This window comes from Ochotona curzoniae, unplaced genomic scaffold (assembly GCF_017591425.1).
Source record: "Ochotona curzoniae isolate NIBS_2020 unplaced genomic scaffold, NIBS_Ocur_1.0 contig_4105, whole genome shotgun sequence".
Lineage (NCBI taxonomy): Eukaryota > Metazoa > Chordata > Mammalia > Lagomorpha > Ochotonidae > Ochotona > Ochotona curzoniae.
The window spans coordinates 7,157,542-7,181,701 of NW_024466129.1; the positions used below are offsets into that span (position 1 = coordinate 7,157,542).

General features: G+C 40.1%; 1 protein-coding gene across 3 annotated transcripts in view; it reads left to right on the plus strand.

The window, feature by feature from the left end:
* XPR1 (xenotropic and polytropic retrovirus receptor 1) overlaps positions 1-24,160 on the plus strand; it is a 186,397-nt gene that overhangs the window by 21,058 nt on the left and 141,179 nt on the right. For all 3 annotated transcript variants that reach the window (XM_040984348.1, XM_040984350.1, XM_040984349.1), the window contains exon 2: positions 18,689-18,740. In XM_040984348.1, coding sequence (XP_040840282.1) covers positions 18,689-18,740 — 52 coding nt within the window. The remainder of the gene's footprint in view (positions 1-18,688; positions 18,741-24,160) is intronic.

Below are 24,160 nucleotides of genomic sequence, written 5' to 3' on the forward strand. Positions count from 1 at the left end.
GCTCCCTGCTTGTGGCCTGGGAAAGCAGTAGAGGACGGCCCAAAGCCTTGGGATCCTGCACCTGTGTGGGAGACCCAGAAAGAAGTTCCTGGCTTCTGGCTTCGACTCGGCATAGCATTGGCCTGCGCTCACTTGGGGAGTGAATGATCAGATGAAAGATCTTCCTCTCTGTCTCTCCTCCTCTCTGTATATCTGACTTTCCAATAAATAAATAAATAAATAAATAAATAAATAAATAAATCTTAAAAAAAAAGAGAGACACTACTGAGCAGGAAGAAGGTATTCTGAAGTGTAAAACTCATAGGTAGGAGTAATTATATAACTAAAGTTAGTATGCTCTAATTCTGTACAGAAATGGTCCATGAGTCATATATTCAGTGTATAGGCTAAAAACAAAACGATTGAAAAAAATAGGGTGACCGTTGTCCTATCGGGGAAGACGTTGGTTAGGGTGCCCACACCCCGTATTGGAGTACCTGGACTTGATAGCTGCTGAAATGTGGACCCTGGGAAGCTGTAGGTGATGGATCCCTGTCACTCACGTGGGAAACCTGGGTTGAGTTCCTGGCTGCTGGGTTACATGCCCACCTGCTGCTCCTGCCCGCTGGCATCGCTGCCCTTGGAGGGTGAACCAGTGGCGGCAGCTCTGTGTCTTTCTCGCTGCTTTTCAAAGTATTATAGCCACATCACATATGTTAGAAGATAGACAACTTAGAAGGCTGCTAAGTGAGACATCAAAATTGAAAACGTAGGGTGGGGTGTAGTGCAGGTATGGAGATTTCTTATTGTTATTTTAAGTGGGTTTGGTTGCTTCTCCTGTTTTATCATCTGTTGTTATTTTAAAATGGGTTATTGTTACCAAAAGATATTTTGTGAAGTTCCTGATAATCACAAAGCATCGTTTCTAACAAATCATCAGAAATAAAGACAATAACACTGTTAGAGAAAAATCTGTCAGCCACGAAGGAAGACTTAAGAGGGGATGCATTTGTTTGTGTGTGTTGGGCTGGGGATCTTGATGGATTTTTGGAGTTTTCTGTGTGTTTTGGATATGAATCCTTCATCAGGTCTGTGATTTGCAAAGTTTTTGTTCAGTGAGTTGCCATTTTATTGTTATGTGTCTTTTACTGCAGTTGTTTTAACATTTTCATGACGTCCAATTACTTTTTTTTTTTTTCCATTTTTTTCCCCCTCTGCTTTTGGTATCTTACCCATGGTATACATACCAAATCCACTTTTATGAAGCTTTTATCCTATGGAATTTTTTTCTAAAAACAGTTTGTTTTACATCTTGTAGGTCTGTCATTCCCCATCCCTGCTCTTCTTTCTTTTTTTCCTTCCCTTCTTTTTAAAACAAATGTTTGTTTGAAAGGCGGAGTTACAGACAGAGGGCTCTCTGTTGCCCACCTGTTGGTTCATTCCCCAAGTGACTGCATTGTCCAGGATAGGAGCCAGAAACTTCTGGGTCTCCCATGTGGCCGTCAGGGGCCCAGGTACTTTGACCATCTTCTGCTGCTTTTCCAGGAGGCTTTGCAGGGGGCAGGATTTGAACTGGGGTAGCCTGGACACAAATTGATACCTTTATAGGATGCCAGTACCACAGATAATAGCTTAATTTGTGTACCATAACACTGGCCCCTGTCGGTAACATCTAACAGTGCTAAGTTTTGTAGCACATGAATGTGGAATGTTTTCCTGCTGATTCAATACTGGCCCCTGTGGGTGACATCTTAACAGTATTAAATTTTCTAGTGTGTTAATGTGGAATATTTTCCCATTAATTTAAGATTAATTTAATTTGTTTTAACATTGTTTTGTAGTTTTCACTGTACAAGTCTTTGATGTCTGGTTTGTTCCTAAGTGATTTTTTGTTAAGTGGAATTTTATTTTTGTTTTCAGATTATTATTCACATTGTTCTTTCAATTTGTTTCTTTTTCAGATTGCTCATTCGTATTATTATTATTATTATTATTATTTTATGATACAGTTCCATAGGCTCTGGGATTTCGCTTTTTCGCTTCCCCAAATCTCTTCCCCACACAAACTGATTTCCCCTATATTATTATAGTAGTACAATTCTTCATAAACAGTTATAAATCCATCTTTGTGGACATGGACAATGGCAGAGATTCTAGCATCCTATTATCAAGATATGCTTAACAGTTTCATTGGGAGTCTGTCTTTGATCTAGAAGTAGAGATGCACACTGCATTGTATCATATCTGGATGGGAGAGTCTCCATTACACAGTTACTGTACATCTCCTTAAATGAAAAGCCACATTACAAAATCAACAACAGGAAGAAAAATAGAAATTTACAACACAATGAAGTTAAATAGTATGTTACTGAATGAGTAGTGTATCGCTGAAGAAATGAGAAAGAAAATCAAAAACCTTCTTGAAGAAAATGATGCTATTCTATGACCTAAGAGTCAATGAAGAATTTAATATGGGAAAAACTCCTTTGAAGAAATGAAAAAAAAAAAAACCGAAACCAAAAACATAAAAATCTATAAGCAATAGTTTCCACTGATCTTTGTTGGTGAGATGTGTCTCCAGTAGGCAACAGATAGGTTAGCCAACTAATCTATGACATTTGGTTGATGGGTTTAAGCCATTTACAATCAGGGTTAATATGAATGGTGGTAATTGGTCCTGTCATTTCAGTGATGGGTTGTTCATTGTTTGATTTAATCTTCTGTTATTTTACTGGGAAGTTCTTCACATTTGTCTTTGGTTTTGGTAGTTGTTATTTTCTCTTTACAGAGAGCAAACATTTTTAAGTATCATTTGTAGGGCAGGTCAGGAAGAGGCCTTTGAGTTTTTCTTTACTGTGGAAGAGTTTTATTTCATTTTCAAAGACAAAGGAATACTTTGCTGGGTATGTTATTCTGTGGTGACAATTTTTGGTTTTAGAATCTGGTGTATGTCATATCATTCTCTTCTGGCCTTTAGAGTTTCCTGTGAGAGGTCAGCTGTGAATCAGATTGGCATTTTTCTGTATGTCAATTGATTTTTTTCATGTGCACATTTAAAGATCTTTTCCTTATGTTCAACTGAAGAGAGCTTGATGATCATGTGTCATGGGGAAGATCGCTTTTGGTCAACCCTGGTGGGAATTCTGTACCCCTCCTGTATTTTGTTTCCCGATTCTTTCTCCAGGTTAGGGAAGTTTTTCTGTATTATTTCATTGAATGTAGCTTTTTTAAAACTCAGCTTTTCTTTTTGCAGCACTGAACTCTCATAACTCTTGTATTCGGCCTTTTAATAGTGGCCCTTAATTCTTGGATACTTTGTTTGATTCAGTTTCTCTTCCAGCTTTTTTATTGTTTCCCATTGTGGCAAGAAACATCTTCCAATTCTGAGAAAATTTCTTCTGCCTCATTCATTCTGCTGTGAAGACTTTCCACTGCATTTTTAATTTGCTCCATTGTGCCCTTCATTTCTAATAATTTTGTTTCATTGCTGTTATTTCCTGTGTGACATAATCCTAGAACTGCTGTATGTGTTTCTCATTGTTGATAAAAAGCTTTATAATAAGTGTTTTGAATTCTGTATCCACCATTTTCTTGATGTATTCCTTAGGTAACTCTGAGGTTGGCAAAGGCTTTTGCTCCTTTGCAGGGGAGTCTTCAGTAATATTCATTTTGACTTTGTCTTTTCTTTTGCTCTTGATCATTGTGCTTCTGATGAGCTGAGTCTTCTCCTTGGGGCAGGTTTCTAAGCTGTGTCACCCACAGGTCTACGGTTTGATTTTACTTATTGTGGTTGGTATCTAGTTCTTAGCAGTCACTTGTCCCACTCCCTCCAGCAAGTGTCAGGCTTGGATTCTTGTTCTAAGTTCCCCCCACAGTCTCCTGGCTCACCACTCTCCAAGTCATGTGATCCCATGTTGAGTTTGTACCATTGTCTGAACAACCCTCCTCTCATTTCCAGTTCCAGCAGTTCCAGCAGTTCCCAGGATTAGGGAGACACCAGGAGTCCTAACTAGGTTATTGGTGGTGCTGCTCTTGCCAGAGTCTGCTGGCTGTTAGGTCTGGGGGTTACTTGGACCTGTTTTGACCCATGGAATGTGAAAGTTGGTGTTATTTGACATGTGGGAGCAGTGCAATGCACTGAGCTGGTGAGAGTTCACTACCGGTTCAGTGCATGCACAGCTCCTTGTTGTCCCTCTGGTTTCCAAAGCCTTTGCCACACTGTACAAAATGGGCCTGATGTGCCAGTTGTGGAGTTCCTGGATCTGCTGGCTATTGGGTCTGGAGGTACCTGGACCTATTTTGAGTGGAACCTGTAGGATGCCATGTCGGTGCAATGTGCACTGAGCCAGAAATGGGTTTGCTGCCAGCTTAGTGTATACACAGTCCCGTCCCAAAGCCTTTGCCTCCCTACACAAAATGGCATCTGATTCGGCTCTGATATGGGTCTGTTCTGTGAAATCCACCCTATGCTTGCACCGACTGTTTGTCTCTGTCTCTGCTCCTGGTCAAATCAAACAGATCAGCAGCTCAGGCAGTTCTTTGTCTGGGTTCACCTCCTGAGCTCGTGTTGAACTCCCCTTCCCAGCTGGCTGCTCCTGGAGCTCTGGCTGCCAGTGGAGCTCAATTTGCTGCTTGCTAACTGCCACTGTGGTATCTGGGCACTGCAACACCACACTGCTGTGTCTGCTGCTTTTCTATGTTTGTTAGTCTCCAGGTGTCCCTCTGCTGTCAGTCTGTCTTCTTCCTGGAATGTGCCCTCCCTGTTTTACCCTGGCTGATGATCTAATGATTTGCATCTATTTAAATGTGTCCTTACCCTGTTCCGCCATTTTGATTTTCCTAAATTTATTTCTGTTACTTGTTTCTAACTTTATATTAGTATAATTAGTGAAGATGATTTATTTGAAATGTAGCTTTTAAAATCTGTGGAGAGATCATTTTTAACTTATTAGATGATCTGGCCTGGGAACTATTCCACGTGCACTCAATTATATGCAGTTGTCAGTGGATGGAGTGTTCTGCATGTATCTATTAGCTCTGTGTTTGCTTATTGCATTCTTCATAGTTCTCTGTACATTGGGAGGGGGTGGGCGAGTGAATTGAATTCACTACCTATTATAGAGGTATTTCTCCCTTTAATTTTGTTAGTTTTTGCTGCATGTATTTTGACATGCTGTTTTTAGGTGTAAGTGAGGATTGTCATTTTTTGCATTCGACCTTTATAGATGTGTAAAAATATATATGTATGTGTACATAATATATTTAATGTGCATTATATGCACAATGCATGTACACATGTTGACAACATATAATATATGTAATATGTATGTGATTTCATATATACAAATTATGTATGTCACACATATATATAATATTGTCTGTCTCTTAGAAGCCGTTTTACTCTAAAATCTATTTTGTTATAATTTATGTGAAGCATTTTCCACATTCTTTTCTCTTTAATCTGCTGATCTCACACGAATCTCTTATAGACAACATATAGTTGGATCCTTTTCGTTTTTTTAAAATTTCTCTCTTTTGGGACAGAAGCACACAGAGAGGTACTTCCCTTGCTGATTCACTGCCCAGATGCCTTAAATAGCCACTACTGTGCTGGGCTGGAGTTAGAAGCCTGGCGCTCCTCCCAGGTCTCCCAGGTGGGTAGCAGGGAACCAGGTACCTGAGCCATTAGGAGATTAGATTGGAGGTAGTGGAGCTGGAACTCAGACCAGCACTCTGCCATGGGATGTGGGCATCCCAAGTGGTGTCTTAGCTGCTTTGCTAAATGCCCACCCTGATTATGAGTTTTATTTGTTGTGTTAGTCTCTGGTTTTTGAGTGGAGAATTTAAGCCATACACAGTAAATGTAATTAATGGAAGGAGAAATTTCTGTCATTTTGCTGGTTGCTTTTTATTTCTTTTATAACTTTGTTGCTTATTTCCCCCTTTATTGTTATTTGAGTTTTATTATAGCACAATGGTTAGATTTCTTGTTTATGTCTGCATGTAATTCTGTTCTGTAGCGGTTTTCTTTTTGGTTACCATGGGGATTATATTTAGCATCCTAACGTTTCATTCTAATTAGAATTTGTACAAACTTAACTTACATATAAAACTGCTTATTTAAAGCTTTATCCTCAGCCCCTTTAGTTGTTGATGTTACAGAATTGTTTTTATACTTTGTGTGCCCAAAACTAAGAATAATTCTTTTAAATGTATGATTACATGGAAAAAAAGTGGAGTTAGAGTAATGTTAGCTTTTATAATTGTCCGTGTGTTTATCCCTGATGTCTATTTTTTTCACATAGTGTTGAATTATTGTCTAGTGTCCTTTGGCTCCTAGTAGGATTCCCTTAGTAATTTCTTGCATTACAGGTCTAATGACACCAAACTTATATAGTTGTTTACTTGGAAATGGTTTAATTTCTCCCTCAGTTAAAAACTATTTTGTTAGGAGTGTGTGTGTCTGTGCACACATGTGTGTGTCTGTGTGCTTGGATTTCTGTTTTCTGGTTCATTCCCCAAATGCCTGCAAGGACCCTGAGTTGGATGTTGAGACATAGGATTGCAATCCAGGTCTTCTGTGTGTGTTGCAGGAGCACAGTCATTTGAAGCATTGCTCAGGTCTCTGAGGCTTCGCACTAAAGGAAGTTGGAGTCAGGAGCATTGCTGAACATTGAATCCAGGCACCCTAGCTGGGGTCTTAGCTGCTGGGCCAGTGTCCTAAATTTTGAGGGACCTTTTTCTTGGGGCACAGAATTTTAGTGTGTATCAGATGTATTTTCCTTTTAGCCCTTTGATTACATTGTCTCACTGGCTGCTGGCTTCCAAAGCTGCTGATGATTAGATGTCTGCTGTTAATCTTGTTGAGGGTCCCTTGTATATGAGTTGTTTCCTTCTGGCTGCTTTCAAAATCCTCTCTTTACTTACAAATGTTTGATTATAATGAATGTTGTTGTGCGTACTTTTGAGTTAATTTTATATGGAGCTTTTTGAACTTCTTGAATGTTTATCTCTAGCAGATATTCTTTTTTTTTAAAATCTCTTTCGCTTTCTCTCTCATGAAACTCCTGCCAAGTATGTGTTGATTTTCTTGAAAGTGTTCCCTAAGTCCCATTAATTGCAGTTCAGATCACTGATACTGTGTACAAAGTACACCAGGAATGTGTGCATAGCTGCCTGCCGAGTGTGAGGAGTGGGTAGCAGCTTCTGTGCTGTTAGCTGAAATAAAATAGACTAACTGCAATTTACTGATCAAGCATTCCCTTGAAATTTGAAAGCCTTCAGAATTCTAAAATATATGTGGTAGATTCCTGGGTTTTCTACTCTGCCATCTTTTCCGAATCTCCTTTTGCTCTAATTTCTGTGACACTGTAACTACCTAAGTTTTTCTTACTGTCTTTTCTTCTGCTTTATATTGCAAAAGGTTTTATCCTTGCCCCACTTCTTACTTTCTGAGAAGTTTAGTTCCCTTCAAGCACAGCAGTTTCAAATCTCCTTTATACAGATGATCCTGACTTTTAATTGCTTGTTCTGACCTGCCTTCCAAAAATGCGTTTCTCTGATTTTAATGTCTGCTGACCGTCTTTGCCATCCTATGGAAATCTGAAGTGATTTGTCAGTCTAAACTCTTCCCCTCCCCAAGTCTTTTTTTAAAAATGTTTTTCTAGCCTAGTTATTAATAACATTACTAATAATCTTTTACCTGTTGTCATAGACCAGGTGACCTTATAAACAATATAAAGTTTCATCGTCTGGAACTTGGGAAGTCTAAGACCAAAGTGCCCGTTGAAATAAGCTGAAACGCCCAAGACACCTGTGATGAAAATCTTGGAAAATTAGAGACCAGCATTGTGGCACAGTAGGTTATGCTGGACATGGATATTCCGATTCTGGCTTAGCTTCCTGTTAAAGTACCTGGGAAGGCAGTGGGTGAAGGCCAGTGTAGTGGTGGCTGCCACCCACATAGAGATCAGATGGAACTTGTGGCTGCTGGCTTTGGCCTAGCCCAACCCTGGCTGTTGTGGGCATTTGAAGAGTGAACCAGTGAATGGAAGATTTTTTTTTTAGAGTATATCCATTTATTTATCCAACAGATATTTATTAAGTGTTCTCTACATACATGACAGTGTTATGTAATCTGGGTTCTTTGCAGAGTGCAGAAAACAGATCATTTGGGACAGCATTCTCACTCAGCTTTTATTCTGATTAGGGGAAGACCTTTTCCTTGTCTCTGTCACTCTCTCAAGTAAATCAGTCATGAAAATTCTTGGAGATCATTAATCTCCTTAACTTATGGTTTAGTTGTTATTCTAATCTATTATTCTCTTTCCCATATCTCATGGTTTTCTTAACTTAGGCCTTTTTTATACTTTGATCAGTCTTTCATTTTATTATTATTATTATTTTTAAAAGATTTATTTATTTTTATTACAAAGTCAGATATACAGAGTGGACGAGAGCTAGAGAGGAAAATCTTCCGTCTGATGATTCACTCCCCAAGTGAGTGCAATGGCTGGTGCTGCGCCGATTCGAAGCCAGGATCCAGGAACTTCCTTCCAGGTCTCCCACACAGGTGCAGGGTCCCAAAGGCTTTGGGCTGTCCTCAACTGCTTTCCCAGGCCATAAGCAGGGAGCTGGATGGGAAGTGGAGCTGCCGGGATTAGAACCGGCGCCCATAACGATCCCAGTGTGTTCAAGGTGAGGACCTTAGCCACTAGGCCATGGTGCCGGGCCCTCATTTTATTATTAAACATATTCTTATTTATTAGCCATTTTTCAAAAAGATACATGTATTTGATAGGCAGAGGGCAGAGAGAGATCTTCCACCTGCTGGTTTACTTCCCAAATAACTGTAATGCCCTGGGTTAGGCCAATTGAAGCCAGGAGCCTGGAACTCCATCCAGGTCTCCTGTGTAGGGCTCAGGTCCACAAGTACTTAGGCTGTCTTGTGCTGCTTTCCCAGGCACATTAGCAGGAAGATGGGTAGGAGGTGGAGAAGCCAGAACTTGAATCGGTGCTCATATGAGATGCCTGAATTGCAGGTGGTGGTTTAGGTCTCTGTACCACTGTGCTAGCACCTATGTATCAGTCTTTCCATTTTGATTTGTCTTTGCTTCTTTAGAGCCTGTTGTAATACAGAGTAGAAATCCAAATGTCTGAGTGGATGTAGCTTAGCGATGTCTTAAATGATTATATTAATAACTATTTTTGGTGTGCCTTCTTTGTATAAGTATAAACAGGTAGATAAAACCCTGCCCTTATAATAAATAATTAAAATAATGAGGTAGAAATGCTAAATGCTGTTAGTGGTTTCAAATGAGTGTAACAAGGTTTCAAACCAGGGAGCAGTGACTTCAAGCTTGGAAGAATCCCAAGAAAGCATAATCCTTTAAATTGAAAACTTTTAAGTTAGGTTTGAAAGATAGCGTATGGTAGGACATTCCAGTTGGAGACAGCTGGTATAAACAAAGGAAAGATGGAGGAGTGTAGAGGTTTTATTTTATTTATTTTATTTTTTTAAAATAATTTTTCATTATATTTTGACAATCTATACATAGTTAATTGGGGTAAAAAGGTTCAAGGACTATAGGAAAGTGGGTAAGACTATTGTTTCCATATTGTTTTCTTCATGTTTAAAGGGGGGTATTAAGGGAGAAGGCCCACCCAATCCCAGCCACCCCAGGTCCCGGTTGTAGGTTCTTGCTCAAGTGGTTTTGATAGTTCACCAGTTATGAATCGCTGCCAATCTTGCCACTCCAAGCACTATGAGGTCTTTGAAGAATCCGAGTGTAGAGGTTTTAAAAAATGAACCACAAGTAGAAGTTGCTGGAGAGGTCAGGTTGTGCGAATGAAAGATGTTTTCTCCAGTTTGAAAGGTAAGCCTAGAAAGGTACAGTGGGTCATTCTGTGTCTTAGCAGCTGGCACAGGAGCGTGGACCTCATTTTGTGGCCATGGGGAAATCTTCATGTTTTTTAGCAGGAGAATCAGACTAAAGCTTGAGAAGACCGATTTGGGAGTTGTTTGGTGGTAAATACGTTGAGTTTGTTGAAGTAATTGATAGAAAAGAATCGGGGCGCGTGAACATAAAAAAAGTTACAGTAGTGGACTAGCCGGAGCTCGTTCTGTAAATGCATCGTGGAAAGAAGGGAAATATGCTAATGTGAATTCCACTCGTATACCATTCTGCTTTTGCTCATAAAGTAAGAGAAAGGTGTTTAAAACTGTGCTCAGCACCCGGTAGATGTCTCTCCATTTTACTTGAGCAAGTAAGGGGATAACGTGCTGGGAAACCTTTCTACAAAGTGGACTTTGAGGAGAAAGTGAAATAAAGTAGCTGAGTTTGTGTTACCAGACTTGTAATGAAGGATGTACATTAAAATGCACATATGTAAATAGCAACAGCCTTGTCAGCAGATGTTAGACTATGTTGCACATACTATAAAAATGATTATAGCATGACATATTCCGAATTTTTGCCTCTTATTTCATAAATTATTCATATTTTATTCATTTAATATGCATTGAAACTCAATAAAAATTTGGTGTAGCAAATTCTGTGTTTTGAATTGCCTTTGCATGAATACTTCTGAAGTCTGAAAATTTTGAGTGATATGTAATGCTCTTAATGTAAAAAAAAGTTAGATTATGTATGTTCAGGGTGCATTAATTTTAAATTGTATTAGATTATAAGAATTTGTGTAAGACTTTTCATTGGCTTTACAGATTGCTTTTGTTATTAAAAAAAACAAATGTAGGTTGGTTTATTTCTATAGTAGGGATATAAATGAAGATTACTTAGGCTATTGATTATTTATACCAGTTATCTAAGAATGCTGGATGGTCTCTCTTGAGGTTTATTATCTGACTGATAGAAATGTTCTGCATATTTTAGTATCAGGAATGCATTACTGATTTCTAGATGACGAGAGTTAGAAGCCATATCTGATATGGCTGACTTGCACATATTTATAGACTTCCTGGTGTTTCTGGTGAAATGAACTGCAAAGGGAATGCAGAGCAGAAGCGGAAGTTAAAGTGTTGAGAGTAGTTCTCAGGCATTTAAAGTTCTATTTTTACAAATATGTGTAGGGACTGACACTGTGGCATGATAGGTTAAGCCTCTAGATGCGGCATCCACATTCCACAGTCAAATCCCAGCTGTTCCGCTTTGATCTGGCTCCCTGCTGATGTGCCTGGGAAAGCAGGGGAAGATGGTCCAGCTTCTTGGGCCCCTACACCCATATGGGAGATGTGGAAGAAGCTTCTGTCTCCTCCTGGCTTTGGATGGACCCAGCTCTGGCTGTAGCAGCCAATTTGGGGCTTGAACCAGGGCATCAGAGGTCTCTCTGTCTGTTCTCTTTCTGTAACTATGCCTTTCAAATAAAAAACAATTTTTGAAAAATCTAAACTGTATTAAAGATTCCATTTGGAAGAGTTGTTTAGATGAAAATTTAATGCAACTTTTATCCACTTATAAACATTGTTAGTAGTGATTATGACTAAATATTTATGAGCTAATATTTTTGGCCAGTTCCCTTCAGATGCCTGCTTTTTGTCTAGTAATGCAATGCATTGCATTATACTACTTGAAATGTTGAAGTGAAGGGGAGCAGCGTGGGTTAGATGCTGTATGGATGATGATGGTAACATTTATAGTGTTTTAGGCCTCAGGTAATGAGTAGCTGTTTTGCAGTAGGAGTTTTTCTAGCTTTTGACACCTTTAAATGGCCTGTAAAACCTGTCTGTGATTTGGCAGCGAGTTTAGAGATGAACATCGTAAGAGATTTTGACATTCTCCTTGAGAATTCATGTTAAATGTGAACTGTAAGTTGTTTGTTATTGAAGAGAGACACAGTCACACACACACACATGCAGGGAGAACTGAGAGAGTTCTCTTTCCCTGGCTTGTTCCCCATGCAGTGGGTGGAACTGGGCGAGGCTAGAGGCAGGAGCCAGGAACCCAACCTAGGTATTCCCTGTGAGTGGCAGAGTCGGCCTCTTGGGCAGTCAGGGTGCGTGTTAGATGGAGCAGAGCCGGCTTTGAAGCCACACATCCCGACTTCTTCCCCACTAGGCCACATGTGTGCCCCTAAATAATCTTTTTAGGTTGGCTGATTTAGTGTAATTGAGAGAACTTGTAGGGGCCTGGCCCTGTAGCCTAGTGGCTCATGTCCTTGCCTTGAATGCTCTGGGATCCCATATGGGTGCCAGTTTGTGTCCCGGCAGCTCTGCTTCCCATCCAGCTCCCTGCTTGTGGCCTGGGAAAGCAGTCGAGGACAGCCCAAATCTTGGGACCCTGCACCCACATGGGAGACCCGGAAGAGGCTCCTGGCTTCGAATTGGTGCAGCTTCGGCTGTTGTGGCCACTTGGAGAGTGAATCAGTGGATGAAAGATCTTCTCTGTCTCTCTTCTTTTCTATAAATCGGATTTTCCAGCAAAAATAAATCTTTTTTTTTCTTTTAAGAGAAAACTTGTAAAGTACACTCAAACCATCTTTATGTACTTGTGTTTCCTTAGGATCCTGTAGGTTTCCAATAAGAATTAACAAAATACTGTGTGTTTTCTTTACCGGTCAGCTATAAAGCAGGAGCGTGTTCTGTGTCTCTGAGGCGGGCATGTTAGAGGCTGGTACTTGGTACTGTCAGGAGGTTGCAGTGCTTGATTGGTGCTGGCTCGGTTACGGCGGCTCCCGAGGAAGCTGCAGTAACCTGTGTGGAGCAAGAAGACAGGCCTGAGTGGTGCATGCTGGGTGGGGTCTGGTAGGGGGCCACGTGTGGCCGCAGCCCGTTTGAGGATGTAAGGGTTTTGCTAGTTCATGTGCTGTTAGTGAGTATTTTTGAGCATCTTCTCTGTTCCATGGAGCGTTCTAAGTCTGTAAGTGGATGGTCATGATCAAAATGAACAATTTCTGTTTTAAGTGTTTTTGTGCTTACAGTAGACCTTTGAGTTGTGTGTGATCACAGCTCCTCCGTTATAGAAGAGGATGCTGAAGTATAGATGTTCTTCTGTAAGTTACAGAGTTAGTAAAGTTACAGTTGGTTTTCGTGTATGTTTTGCATGCCATACCTCCTGGCTGCCGTGCTGTGTTGGGGTACAGTTGGGGTACAGACAGTACGTGGAGGTTTGTGTAAGAGCTAGCAACACAGAGTAAGATAGGCACGTGAGATTCAAAAGTACACAGTGCTGTCAGTTCTGTATTTGTGTTACAAGTCACTTTTTGTTTCAGCAAAAGAGCATTTTTCCCGTTATGTTAGGCCATTATGTCCCATTGTCCTAGTTGTAGGATATCTTTAGAAACTTAAATTGATCAGGAAATATATCGTTTATAGTAACTTTGAAAATAAGTATTATGTTGAAATATTCACAGAGTTTAAATTTGGGACGTAATGTGTTAATGTAGTTCATTGAATAACACTAATTTTTGTGGTTATGTTGTATTTAATTAGTACTGTTAATGAGTTGTTTGAAGTATTATCTTTATTCTCATGTGTTTATATTTCTGTAATATCTCAAAAATAATCTGACATTCAGATATTACGGTAAAGTTACCAACATGGGGATTGTTTTTAACTCTTTGGAAAGGAAAGAAAGATTTTGCAGTACACATAAATACATTATTACACAAATTCAGAATTTTCTATGATGCATTGTGTTTATTTCTAGTAAAGTACCACAAATTAAAAAAATTGTGTGTATTGTTTTGTTATTGAGGTGTAGCACTCTGAAACCAAGGAAGTGTTTTTGTTAACTTGAAAATGTAGACATCATCTTGTAGGGTTTTCTTTTCTTTGTTTTCAATTGTTTTTTGTTGGGAGCTGTTTCGTTAATACCCTGTGTATGGAAGTTTTTACTTTATTTTATTTAAGATTTAGTTATTTATTTAGAAGGCAGAGTTCCAGATAGAGGGAGACAAAGAGAGGAAGGTACATCTTGCCTCCACTGGTTCACTCCCGGAATGACTGCAGTGGCTGGAGATGGCCTGGTTTAAGGCCGGGAGCCAGGGGCTTTATCTGGGTCCCCATGTTGGTTCAGGGGTCCAAGCACTTTCCAAGGCAGGTATGCAAGGAGCTGGATCAGAAGTAGCCAAGACCCAAAGTACATTGTATGGGCTGCCAGCACCTTTGTTTGCTGTGCGCAGCACTGGCATCATTGGATGTTGTAAAGACTATTCATACTGAATCTTTGGAGGGTGGCAATAAAAAGGGGAAAAAAAAGTAAGGAGCTGGAGGAGTTGCTCATGATTTCGCCAGATTTGTCTTAATTTAAACGAAATTGTGATTTTATCAGAATGAAGACTATCATCACTTTTCTCTATCCATCTTTTTAAAACTTAATTTGCTGAGCTTTCCTTTTGCAAATTTATTTTTATTGGTGTGCATTGTTAATCATCTTTAATTTCCTCCAGAAAAGAAACACCCTTGAATTCAAGAATGATTTGGCGAGCTCCTGTAGTTACAGGTAGCTTTGCTTCCCATTGGCGGTTTGCTTGGATCCTGATGGTCTTTAGCTTTGGTTCACGTTCCCGTTCTACCCTGAAGCAGACGGGCTTGTCTGGACAGTCATGTGTTGATGGTCCTTGGTCCCAGAGTGGGATTGTTCCTGTAACAGGGGAGCAGGGTGCCAGTGTTGTAGGTTTAGAGTAAAGAGTTCTCTGAGAGACAGACGGGAAGGGATGCGGACGGAGAGCCTAGGCTGGGTGTGGCACAGAGCTCCCGACATTGGAGGCGCTCAGAGCCTTGCTGCTGGAGCCTTCCCGTGGCCGTCCCATTAACCAGGCCAAAGTGGTCAGAGCATCTTCATTGATGGTTAGAGGCCATCTTCCCTTCCCACAGGCCTGGAGTGGGAGTTAACGTTACCTGGCATTTGCTTTTGGTGACCAGGCCCCTTCCTGAGGTTGTGTAGATTCCTTTTCCTCTCTTTCTCTATTGAGTCATCTCACTAACATAAAAATAGATTCCTGAAGTTTTATGAGATCTGTTGCCAGGAATTCAGTCTAAAGACTGAATGTTTAGTTTTTGTTAAATTTCAAATCTTTTACTGCATTACTCCAAATTTTACATATATAAATATTAAAGTGGAGAACATATATGTATTTTACAGATTTACTTTTATTTGGGAGATAGATTTACAGAGAGAGAAGGAAAGACAGATTTTTCCGTCTATGGTTCATTCCCCATGTGGTTTCGGTGGCTGGGTCTGGGCCCATCCCAAGCCAGGAGACAGGAGCCTCTTCTGGGTCTGTGGTGTGGGGGCAGGGGGCCAGGGAGTTTCGGTATTTTTTGCTGCTTTCCCAAGGATGTTCGTAGGGAGCTGGATAGAAAGTGGAATAGCCAGGACTTGAACCCAGGACTTGATGCTGGCATTACAGGTAAAGGTTTAATCTACTAAACCATGGTGCTAGCCCCATGAATACTTCTGCATTTAACCACTATGTGATGTTAAAATTTTATATACATAACTTTTCTATAAACATTTGTATAAAATATAAGTTAAAGTGAACAGATACACATGATTTTGATTTTTTCTTCTTAATTGAAAATTTGTTATACTGTTTGATGTTAGACTTGGTTGGTTATAGAATTAACATGTTACTCACTAATCCAAAACAAATTATGAAAAATTCTCTTGAAAAAATATCATTTACTAGGACTGGGATACCCTTTAAAAAAACCTGGGTTATCTTGGAGGTTTATTTTTTCATTTTGATATTTAATTTCGGTTGTGGGCGAGTGATTTTTTTAAAAAAAGATTTATTTATTTACTTGAAAGGCAAGGTTACAGAGAGAGACCTTCCATCTGCTGGGTAGCTCTCTAAGTGGCTGCTGGACTAGTCTGAAGTCAGGAGTCCCAAACTGCATCTGGGTCTCCCGTATGGGTGCAGGGGCCAAGCACAGGGGCCGCCTTCCACTCTTTTCCACAGTGCTTCATCAGGGAGCTGTATTGGAAGTGATACATCCAGGACAGGAACTAGTGTGGGCTGCGGCCTAACCACAACGTCGGTCCATGAGGGATGCTTTGCCTCCCAGAGGATATTTGATAAGCTCTGTTGTCACAGCTTGGGGATGGGGATTGATATGTCACTCAACGGGTCTTTGTAGTCTAGGGATACCGTTAAAAACCCTGCCTTGCAAACCAGAGCACTGTCACCCCATAACAGCTATCTGGTCCCAAATGTCAACGGCACTAAGGCTGAGGAAACTTGCTTCAGCTCGGTGTGGGAGTCACCAGTGTTTAGAAGGTAATCGAAGTGATGACACTGAATAGTCACCTCATCTTAGAATCCACTCTTCTTCACCTGTGGAGCCTTACTCACTCAATTGATTCTGGTACAACTAGGAAGAAAATCAAAGACTTACACAGCACAGCATGTGTGCCAGTGTAAACACAGACAACAATTTGAGCTATAGCAGAAAGAAATATATTTGAATTAGCAAGGTGATTTTGTGAACAAAAACTAGGCTCCCTGAAGATGTAAGCGTCAAGTTTCATAGGAGTTGGCTTTTGCAAAAATTAAGAATCACTAAATTTTGAGGAAGGTCTGGGGGGAGCATTTGAAAGAAGGTTTGCTACATGTGTGGCATTTCCAGGTAGAGGTGGAGATTTCACGTAGCACTAAAGGGGCTTTGGCTTTATGTCCCAAGGGTGAAGGTGAGGATGCAGTTGGCAGCTGGTACTTGTGTGCACAGCTCCTAACCCAGTTTTAGTCAGGTTGGGCTCTGTGTTTACTGTTGATGGGAATTCACAGTGTGAGTGTTTCTTGTACCAGACACCTGCGATTGACTGTCTAGAAGGCAACTGGTTGATGTTTATTAGGATTAAAACAAGCTGAGGGGTGATGGGTTTTTAAAGACACCTGTGTCCCTTGTCACAGTGCCAGCTTCTGGCCCAGTGCAGTTCCTGGGCGGCGACAGTGATGGTTGGCTGTACCCATGTGTTAACCCTAGGTTGTACCCCTGACTCCAGGCTCCTGGACTGTAGCTTCCAGCCCATCCCAGCCGGCTCTGAATGTTGCTGTATAGTAGGGAGTGAGTGAGTGAGTGGAAGCCCGTTCTGTATCTCTGTGCCTCTTGCGTAAATATATAAAGTCCTCCCCCTTTTTTTTTTTTTTTTTAAGAAAGAAGGGCTGTTGCTTTCATTGATAGAGAAATGGTTCTCACTTCTGTCTCCAGCCACTTAGTGAGATGTCTGACTCTAGCAGTGCAAACTTCTTAAATATGTCTTGTTAGCTAAACTGTGTGGTTTGAGGCGGGGAAGAAGTAAAAGCTTGGATTATCTCCATCATGTTATACACTTAGCGAGGACTTCCTCTATGTCCTTTGGGAAGTATAGGTTGAGTATCTCTAATCTGCAAAATCCAAAATCCTCCTACATGATAAAATGTTTCAGACTTCAGAACATCAGAATTTTCTAATTAGGATTGCTCAGCTCTAAGTTCTATACATATACTAACAATCTGAAAAACTCATATGTACAGCACTTCTGGTCTGTGCATATGCAATGAGGGTTGACTGTATTTGTATTCACAATAAAAAGTTCAGGCGTTTGGTTGTACATTATGAAAGTACTTGGCATTGCAGAGCCATGTGCACCTACAAATTATGATAAAACTGTACCGAAGTCACATATCCAGTTCTGCATAGTTCTTATGTTGGGTTCTGGAATAAGAGGGCACTTCCTCATGGAAAAAGCATATTACAAAGAAAACTGTATGGCTTTCCTTTTTCTTTTTGCATAAAATCAGCTGACTTCCATATTGTGTACAGTTTTAGAAGTACTGTTGAATTTTCTAGGGCTTATGTTTTTTTTTTTTTTAAAGATTTATTTTTATTATTTTTTCATTGGAAAGGCGGATATACAGAGAGGAGAGACAGAGAGGAAGATCTTCCGTCCGATGATTCACTCCCCAAGTGAGCGCAACGGGCCGATACTATGCCGATCCGAAGCCAGGAGCCTCTTCCGGGTCTCCCACGCGGGAGCAGGTTCCCAAAGCTTTGGGCCGTCCTCGACTGCTTTCCCAGGCCACAGGCAGGGAGCTGGAAGGGAAGCGGGGCTGCCGGGATTAGAACCGGCGCCCATATGGGATCCCGGGCGTGCTAGGCGAGGACCTTTAACCACTTGCGCCACCGCGCCGGGCCCTAGGGCTTATGTTTTAATTTTCTTGTACTGTTTTCCATTAGTTAAGAGATGATATCTAATTCTTTCCCAAGTACCTCTTTTCAAAGTATATAAATCATTTTTTGCACCATTTTTATCTGCTGGCTCATCTGTCAAATGCCTGCAAGAGTTAGGACTTGATCAGGCTGCAGCTAGGGACCCAGAATTTCATCTGGGACTGTTTATGGGGTGGCATGTACCCACATGTCAGGGCCAACACCTTCTGTATCCCAAAGCTGTAGATGAGCCGGAGGCTGGATCGTAAGCCGAGCGGGTATCGAAGCAGACGCTTGTATATGGGTTGTGTACGGTCCCTGGTGGCTGCTTGGCTGCTGTGCCGAGTGCCTGCCCCATTGCCCTCATCTTAGGGCGGGATGGATTGATGTCAAACTATAATTGAATTTTATCTTAATAAAGCTAAAATATTTCATTAATTTCTCAATGAAGTGTGCAGTTTGTAGTCATTGGATGTTAAAAAATGTCTTTTAGTGTCAGGTTCCCTCAGTGTAAAGTTTACTTAGTCTTGTTTGTGTTGTTTTTCTCTTTCTAAATAGGCTTTCAAGGAAATGCTGTACTCGGCTCAGGACCAGGCACCTTCTGTGGAAGGTAAGGTGAATCAACCCTCAAGTTTAGAACAGAAAAGCACGTTTCAGGGGAGCGTATTTTAAACTGCAAAGTATAAAATTACTTGAATATCTGTGATGTAATACGAATCTTAGTTGCTTTTGCTAATATATATTACAGTTGTTTTATGTGTTAGCCCATTTTTCTTTCTTTAGCTCACACCCTGTAATGAATCTTGAATTACTTTAAGGCTGAATGATGCTTATTGGTATAGCCAGATATGTTTTTGTGACTTCTTTCTCTGATGTATTTTTATTTTGTGCCTTCCTCCCTTTTTTTCTTAATTTAGCATTTTCTTTGTATTTATATCATTGCTTTAGAATTCAGTGGAATGTGCTTACTTACTGCTTCTGTGCGCGTGCGCAGTGTGGTCTGCGACCCCGAGGCGGTTGTTATCTGTTCAGTTGTTTGTGTTGATCTTAACCTCTGCAGCTGTCCCTGGCTCCTGCTCACTGCCCCTTCATTCTTGAGGGAGTGTTCCCTCAGTGGCTGGCTGGGGTTTTTTTTTTTTTTTAATTCTGCATAATAGTTTCAGAAGAGATGAACATGAAAAAAAATGTGTATCAGGAATATTGTAGATTGTGTTTTTGTAGTAATAACATTATGGCTTATTAAACTAGTACAAAATCATAGTAGTGACAAGGTAGTAGAAGTTTATTTTTATGACATACAAGATATGCCAAAGTTGTTTAATAAAGATTAAAAATTTTGTTTCTTCAGTGATACAGAAATACACGTCTTCCAGGGCCAGTGTTGTGGTGCAGAGGGTTAAGCTACTGCTTGTCTCACTAGCCTCTCATATTGCAGTTCAAGTCCTAGCTGCTCTGCTTCTCGTCCAGCTTTATGGTAAAGGCCCCGTGAAGGCAGCAAATGGTGACCTAGGCACTTTGGGCCCCATTGCCCAAGTGGGAGAACAGCTGGAGTTCCTGGCTCCTGGCTTCAGCGTGGTTCAGCACTGCTGCTTTGGCTGTCAGGAAGGGAACTAGTGGATGGAAAAATCTCTTTATTTTTCTGTCTCTTCCTCTTTACTCTTCTTTCTCAAATAAAATAAATCTTTAAAAAATAATAGAGATATGCAACTTACCTCTCAAGCCATCTTGATTTAAAAATCTGTTTCCTCTTAACATAAAATCTTTACCACTAAAAACCAGACTATTCAAAATCTTATTAATTTGATAATGAATTGTTGAATTTTCTACTACACTGTGATTTTGTGCTATTAACGTAAGACACAGATTTATGGAGGTGCTCATTTCTTTACTGGGTTATCTCTAATGCTGTGTGCCCTAAAGAATACTTCCTGTAAGATTATAAGAAAAGTGAAATTATGTGTTGATTCTTTCTCTGTGTAACTTGCTTTAATATAGATTCTTTTGGTTTTAGAGAGGGCTATTTATCACTGCTATTATTGTATTTAAAGTTTGACTGTCTGATTTGTAATGAAAATGCCTTCTGTTGAAAGTTACCATGGTAGCACCCTCCTGCTGGAGCAGGTTCCCAATTTTTTTCATTTGCTTTCTTCCATTAGAAAAAAAAAAGTTGAATTCTGTCAAAATATCTTTAAAGTGACAGGTCTTTATAGTTAAGAACTTTTTCTTAATATCATTACGTAGGGGCAATAATATCTTTAAAACCTGTTATGGAGGGAATTATATAGGTTGATTACGTAGGATTTTGTTGCTTTTACAATGAAAATAATTCTGCAGTAGTAAGGGTTAGGTATTTTTTTATGTAAAGTTTGGATATGTGTGAGGGGGGGGAATGGGTGTAGGGTGGGTGGAGAGGAGGTTTATGGTGTTTTGCGGTTTGGTTGTGTTTGGGGGAAGGGAGATGGGTATTGATGAGTTTGGAAGGTACTGGAGGGGGATTGAATGGTGAAATGTGGGAAACGGGGAGTGGAAGGGATGTAAATATTAAAGAATGATAAAGGAGTGGGGAAGGGTTTGATGAGTGGTATAAATTTGAAGGGAAAATAGGGGATACAATTGTGGGTTAAAGGTGGTGGGTAAGGGAGACTGCTGTGGTGTCAGATGTGATGGGGGAATGTAGATAATGGGGTGTGTTTATGAGGTAGGTTGTTAGTAAAGATGGAGACGAAGAGAGTTGTGAGGTAGATGTTTGTTTTTTTATATTTTATTTATATTTATTTTGGTTGTTGTTTTTGTTAGTTTTTGGGTGTTGTTTGGTTATGGGTTGTTTGTGTTTAAGGGGTTTTTGGAAAGGGGTTTGAAAAAATAAAAGAAATTAACAGAAAACATGTGTGTGGAATGAATAATTGAGGTTTGAACATAAGGATTGTGATGTGGTGTGGTTTGTTTTTTGTGAGTTTTTTTTTGTTATTTTGGGAGGTGGGTGGTTGGGGGTAGTAATTCTTGATTGATGTAGTGATGTGTGTGGTATATGTTTGTTAGTGTGGTAAGTGTTTTGTGGGTGTTTGGGAGGCTGTGGGGGGGAAATGGTGGGTGGGGTGATTAAGAATGGGTGTTGATGGGTGGGGTTTTGATATGGATTTTATGGTGGGTTGATTAGTTTTTATTTATTGGTATGGTTTTATGGGGGGGAGTGGGGTGATTGGGGTTGGGGTAGGTGGTGATATGTATAATGTTAGGGTGGGGGAGTTGTGGGAAGACTTGTTAGATTATTAGTGGAATAAGGAGGATTAATGTGTTATTTGGGAGTGTAAGTAGGGGGTTGTGTTGAAGTTTAGAGGTTTGAGAGGGATATATATGTGAGGGGGTGTGGAGGGATAGGGGGATGGATAAGTTTGGGGGGGTGGGGTGTTTTTGAGTGTTGTTATTGTTGGTTTTTTGAGGGTGTTGTTTAATGTTCCTTTCACGTAGATATTGTTGATTTCTTCATTCTTTGACATAGGTTAACTGTCAAGGTTCTCATAATTTTCCATTGCAAATACATGCTGGAAGAAGACTGGTGTTCTAAACAAAAGACATAGTTATGAAAACGGTAAATGAGTTTTGAGGCTTTTCTTGAAATGAATCCAGAGTAAAAAGTAAAATTGACAAGTATAGTGTATAAATAGCATATATCTAATTTCAAACACATGCTAGGAAAGAGGGCAAGTAAGTTTCTAAAAAAAAATATACTCTCCCCCTGAAAAAAACCAACAAAGCAACAGGAACAGCACCAACAGCACCAAAAGCACGAACAGCACCAACAGCACCAAGAGCACCAAGGACGACCTGCAGACTGATGAACTTCTGCCTAGGTAGATCTATTCCGTTAGGTGCACACCTTTCTGCTGGTAGACGTTTGGGTGGCAGCTGGTGATGGCTCAGGCGCTTGGGCCACTTCCCTTCGTGCACCTGCTGTCTGTGCCTGGCCTAGCTCCTGGAGAGTGATCCAGAGGACGAAGGCGCGCCATTGAAAGCGAGCATTTGGTATCAGTTTCATCTCCTTTGATGTATTCCATCAGCTTTTGCATGTAATCCATATTTTTGTGTAACCATTTGGAAATGTATTTGAGGAAGATCAGTTATAATTCTATTAGGGATCTTCAGAAAGTGCATGGAAAATAGGTATTATAAAAATTGTGGATGGATATCAGTTTTTTCCACAAAAATAATTTTATAGTTTCCTTTTTTCTATGAGCTTTTTGAAGTATACTTGTATGTTAAGGTAGTATAGTGTATTTTTAAATAATGGTGCATAAGTAGCAGCAACTTTAAAAATTTTTTAAAATTTTTTTCCGCTGGAGACTTGTACACAGAGAGTGCATAGTAATATTCTATATCTACTGAATAAAGTAGAAAAGTGACTAAAATTAAAAAAAAAAGCCATGGCATTTTGTATGGTTTCTAGAAGCTAAGTATAAATGTGAAGATTAGAAGAGAGGATGATTTCAAGATCTGAGTAAGTTTGTATCAGTTCCTGAGAGAACAGCATCTTTTACTAAATACGAGATTTAAGAGAAATTCTTGCTGTGGACCCTCATGAAGAGTCACCTGTGTGGTGAATGGAATCTTCAGTAATTTTATAAGAAGACAGTGACAGTTGTGAAAGGCTGCTTCTTGTAAGTCAGCGATGCCATGGAAACACTGCTGGGATCTACAGGTCCCTGAATAACCGGCTCCATGTTTATGACTCCCTCTTCGTTTCCTGATACTTTTCCGTTCCAGTCACTCTGCCTTCTTGTGACCGAGGTGAGACCAAGCTCGCTCTCGCCTGCTCCTGAGCCTCCCCGGGTTGTTGCATGGCTGTGACCTTCTAAGAGGCCTGCTTGAGTACCCCGTCTGATGCAGCCACTCAGACATTGCATGTTGGATCACCCTGTTTTATTTATTTATTTGAATAGCTTTGATGATTTTCTGGCGTCTTAGCGTTTAAAAAATGATGTTTTAATTATCTCTTTTGCTTGTAAGTTTTCAGACACCAGAAAATTTTTTTCCTGTTGTTTAATATCTAATGCAGACAAATGGCTTATTTACTGAGCACACCAGTGAGTAGGAAAAAAAAAATAAGTACTTTTCCTAATTTTCCTTGAATCTAAAGTGATAAAGTTTTCATGTGTGTATGTTTGTAAAAATGTGAACTTTGTCATTCTCCTCTTTCACGTGTAGATACTGAACTTCATCTGCTGGGTAAATGGTTAAGCATATTGTTTGGTGTTTTTATATTGCTGATGTTGTAATTTTACGAGGGAAGCATCTGACATCCTAGTGTTGTAGGTTATGTGTTTTGGTGACATTGTATAACTTTGCAGGGGATATTTTGCCCTGGTGCCATGTCTTGTAAAGAATACTATGTATATTTTACAAGTCACTAAATTGCGTCTTTTTGTGATTTTACATACTTATTGTGCCTTGTATAAAGAGAAATGAAATAGGGATCATTATGGAAGATAGATGTGAACTGGTAAAAAAGTTTCTGTGTTGCTTCTTCAGTCTGTATTACTTGAATCAAAATGCAAAGACCTACTGTTCGACAGTTTTGCATTGTGCTTCTCTTATAGTGCATTCCTCTTGAGGAATGTATACAGCTGGCCTTAACTCCACAGCTCCTGTTTCTTTTCTCTCTCCTTTTTTAAATTATATTTTTGACAATCCTTACATAGTTAATTAGGGTAAAAAGGTTCAAGGGCTATAGGGAAGTGGGTAAAACTATTATTTCCATATTGTTTCCTTCATGTATCAGAGGTAAAGGGGGATATTGAGGGAGAAGCCCCACCCAGTTTCCCACCCACCCCAAGTCCCGGATGTGGGGCATGCTCTGAGATATTTGCTCAAGTGGTTTTGATAGTTCACCAGTTAGGAATCGCTGCCAATCTCGCCTCTCTAAGCACGATGAGGTCATTGAAGAATCCACTGATTGACATAGTCCCTCATAGAGTCTCCATTTGCCTAGTATTTCGCTGCCAACCTATAGCTGAGGAGGTTGATTGACTTGTT